We start from the raw sequence: 4,559 nt of genomic DNA on the forward strand, positions 1-4,559 counted from the left end.
CCTAAAATGTAATAACAGTAACAGGGAAAGAAACCAAATAAACATGGCTCAGACTCCATGCTTTATGATGAAGACTCCATAGATATAATGGTGATTAAGAGAGGGATTGTTGGCTTTTTATTCTTTCCCCCCCCCACTGAGTTGATCCTTGAAAAAAAGAAAGATGATCTTGGAAATATTCTAGATATAGAACTCTAAAAGTATAAGGGCCCTGAAATTATAAATATTCCTTCAAAAAAAAGAATGTGGAAGTGAGAATGGAAACTTTCTGTGTATACAATTAAACATTCAGCAGGTGGCAGCAGAGCTATATCTTCTGGGTGATGAGAATGGTACTTGAACTTTGAGGATCATCTCACAGAAATCTTAGCCATACTTGCTCCATAAATCAGAATATTAGGTCAATGTCACAGACGATAACAGTTTCTCTCTCCCATTAAATAGGCTATGACTCTCTGAGAACAAGGTGTTTGTTGGAGGAGACTTGCAAATCTCTTATTGTGAATTGTGACTTTCATAACTCAATTTCTCCACCTAAAAGATTGAAAAAAGGTATATGAGCTATTCCTATCAAGGCAATGAGTGAGTATAACTGAAACTATGGGTAAATAATTTAGGTGAAATGTAATCTAGGAAAAAGGAGATGAAAAGTTGAGTTAGGAAGCAGTAGAGTGCCAAGGACCAGGAAAAGAGACCTGAGAATAAACTGATTCAAAAGAGATTCAGTGTGTTGGTCATTGGAAATGGAAGATGTTTGAGGAGGTTTGACATTCAGAAATGGGCCTAAGATCAATTAGAAATTATTAGGAGAAAAGCCTACTGCATGTCATCCAACTGTTTATAGTTATCTAAGTAATGTGGGTCATTGACACTGAGTCAAAACCATCAGTTCTGAGAGTCTCAGTGTCAACAACATTCCCCAGTCCTTTGGAACTAGTTCTAAGAGAACTATCCGAAGTTCAGGAAAGAACTTCTCCCTGGAGGAAGAAGGTGTTCTTCTTTTTGAATAGAGCAAGACATGCAAATTGGGTCCCTCCCTACTGGGGTGAAAAGCAGCCCCAAAACTGTACCTGTACCTCCTGTGGGAGACAAACTCAAGTGCTCTGTGCCCTTCCCTGCAGAGGACTAACCTGGAAACTCACCATGAAATTTAGGCTGAACTGGATTTTCCTTCTGACCATTTTCCAAGGTAGTTTTATGGAGAGGAAGGGACAATGTGAAGTGACTTCATGTGACTTGACTTTAATGTAATGTCTCTGTGTTGCAGGTGTCCAGTGTGATGTGGAGCTGGTGGAGTCTGGGGGAGATGTAATACAGCCTGGGGGATCTCTGAGTCTCTCCTGCAAAGGGTCAGGATTTACTTTCAGCAGCTACGACATGAGCTGGGTCCGCCAGGCTTCAGGAAAGGGACTGGAGTGGGTTGCAACCATTTATACTAGTAGTAATGCATACTATGCAGACTCTGTGAAAGGCCGATTCACCATCTCCAGAGATAATGGCAACAGCATGTTATATCTACAAATGACTTCCCTTGAGACTGAGGACACAGCTGTGTATTACTGTGCAAGAGACACAGTGAGGAAAAGGAATGTGAGACCTGATAAAAAACTTCCCCTGCCAGGAGGGGAAGTGTCAGTGAGGCAAGAAGTGGACTGAGCTCATGATGCAGAAAGTAAAAGATGCCTATATCCAGGAACAGGTATAGTGAATTTCTATTTATGGCTTGTGGTGTTTTTTCTTCTGTCCCAGGAGAAAGCAACTTTTCCAGTAGCTAGCTATCATTCTTAATGCCTCACTCTCAGTCCCACCTGTACCCCATAATCAATTGGTAGTTATGTATTGTCCATTCTACTTTTATCAGAAATCTACTGTACTCTACCTTCTCTCCTCAGGTGCTGCAACCACCCTGAGGTAGGCCTTTACCAACTCATACCTGGACTATTATGCTAGCTTGATTTGTTCTCCCAGCCTTAGTACTCTCTTCACTCCAGTTCACAGGAAACTCAGCTATTAATATCACCTTCCTGAAACATAGATCTGACAGTTTTTCCCAAGTTCTGGTGAATCCAGAATAAAACATAAGTTCTGATTTGGCTTTTAAATCCTTTTGTAGCATGGCTCCTTCCTGTCTTATTCTACCTTATTCTTTCCACATGCTCATCAATCCAATGACACTGATCTCCTTGCTGTTCCTTTCACAACAGATTCCATCTCTCTACTGTGTATTTTCACTGGCTGGAATGCTTCTCCTCCTCATCCCTGCCTCCTGGCCCCCTTGACCTCCTTAAATCTTACCTAAAATACTCCCCACCTTCTACTTTCCCCATCCTCTTTAATTCCACCTTTATGCTGCATATACATATACATACACATACACACACACAGTATATAAATAGATAGTGCATTATTATTTCAATGTTGTCTCTTGAATAAGAGTGACCACCTTAAAAAGAGGTACAATTTTTTGCCTTTCTTCATATCCCCAGTACTTAGCTGTGCTTGGCACATAGTTTACTATGCTCAATAAATAAATACTTGTTGCTGATTGACCTTCTGTTCCTTTTTGAATTTGGCTCTCCTATTGCTGAGCTTTGTTCTATTTCTGATTTCCATGTTATATACATAATGAGTAAATACTTGACATTTTAACATATCCATATGAGGTATAATAAATTATTGAGTATTGTTATGAATTAAATTTAACAAAAAGGTAAATTAAGGCACCTTTCTCTAAGCAAGCATATATTCTATATCAAGGTTCGTAACCTGAGAACAAGATGGGTCAAAACTGCCTCAGTCTCCAGCCAAAGATCCCAAGCAAAAAACAGCTCTCCTTGTATAGATCTGGCTAGTACAGAACAAAGAACAGAACAGGATAGGTGACATCAAGGGCTTGAGGTCAACATGTCTTTTTTACATAGGTGAAGTGTGGGGAACAACATGATTGTTTGGAAATTTGGAGTGGGGCCTAACACCAACCCTCCTTCTTTCCCATTTATGACTAAGAAGTGGTTATTTTGAGTCTACTTTCATGTTAGAAGATAGGTCTAGACTTCTTCTGATAGCAAACCAGATAGCCCTGAAGGATAGTTTGTAGTGTAAAGATATTAGACCCAATTCCCTTATGGCAAACCATATTCCCTCAGGGTTAGCAGAATTCCTTCAGAGAAGAATACACTCTGATTAGCAAGAGAACTGGATTTCAAACCGTAACCCTTACAGGTCAGCTGAATCCTGAACTAAGTTGAGAGACGTAGAACCATAACTAAGTACTCAGTTATAGGGCATAATCAATTAATTGTAAATAAGATAAATGAGAAAGTGATACAGGATCCATTTTAATCTTCCCAGTATTATATGCATACAGCCATATCACATGCATTACATAGATTAAAAATGCCTTTACAAAGAGACTAAAGAGTGTCCCACTCACAACTTGTAATCCAGTATAAAAAAAAGTGTTTATAGCTTTAGCTGATGTAAGTAATTTCATTAATCAACCTGAGAGGATTTTTAGGCTTGAAGTATGAAAGGAACTGACTCTACATGAGGAAGTTGTACGGACTGGCTAACCAGTAGAATCCCAAAACTGTTAAAGCAAATGGGCAAACCCTGCTCAAATGAGTTATTAAAAAGGATTTAATTCATTTTTAAAAGTAAGGAAATTCTAGTTGCTCCTCTCAGGTGCCTTCTTACCCTGACACCTGATTTTTGTACTAAGTAGCAATTGTCACTGCCTCCTCAGCAATGTTGACTCCATTGGCACCAGAACAGAAACGTTTAGAAAAGATTTTCAATGCAGTCATCATTGCTGACATCTTGGAAAGTGAGGATTCAGCTCATCGAAACTTAATGAAAAAAACTGTGCTTGGTGTCTTGTTTACCAAACTCCATTTCTGATCACCCATTCAGTATTCAAAATGTCTGTTCATGGATGTAGATATTCTGGTACTGACAAACATTGATGAGCTTTAAAATTTAACATTATTATTTTTGCACTTAATAGTATTTTATGTTTTCCAATTGCATGTAAAGATTGTTTTCAACATTCATTTTACAAGATTATGAATTCTGAATTTTTCTCCCTCCCTCCTTTGTAACATATACAATCATTTTAAATATATTTTCATATTAGTCATATTAGGAAAGAAGAATCAGAACACAAGGGAAAAACTGGGACAAAGAAAAAAATAGTTAAAATAGTATGATTTGATCTGCATTCAGACTCCATAGTTCTTTCTCTGGAGTTGGATACCATGATTCATCTTGAGTCCTTTGGAAACATTTTGGATCATTGTGTTGCTGACAAAGCTAAGTCCATCATAGCTGTCATCAAACAATGTAGCTGTTATTGTGTACAACTTTCTTCTGGTTCTGCTCACTTTACTTTGTATCTGTTCAAGTAATGTTTCAGGTTTTCCTGAAATCATCTTTTGTTATTTCTTACAGCACAATAATATTCTGTCACAATCATATATCACAGCTTATTTAGCCATTCCCCAGTTCATACATATCACCTCAATTTCCATTTCTTGGCCACAACATAAGGATACCCTTTG

The 4,559-nt window shown here is 38.2% G+C and overlaps 1 gene segment (V, D, J or C); it reads left to right on the plus strand.

The window, feature by feature from the left end:
* The first annotated feature begins 1,071 nt into the window (after nt 1-1,071).
* LOC110204380 (immunoglobulin heavy variable 3-66-like) lies at nt 1,072-1,671 on the plus strand. The segment is given in 2 exon segments: nt 1,072-1,189; nt 1,268-1,671. Coding segments are annotated over 2 exon segments (435 nt in total).
* Nucleotides 1,672-4,559: the final 2,888 nt, after the last annotated feature.

This window comes from Phascolarctos cinereus, unplaced genomic scaffold (genome assembly GCF_003287225.1).
Source record: "Phascolarctos cinereus isolate Bilbo 61053 unplaced genomic scaffold, phaCin_HiC Scaffold_326;HRSCAF=926, whole genome shotgun sequence".
NCBI classification, from domain to species: Eukaryota; Metazoa; Chordata; class Mammalia; order Diprotodontia; family Phascolarctidae; genus Phascolarctos; species Phascolarctos cinereus.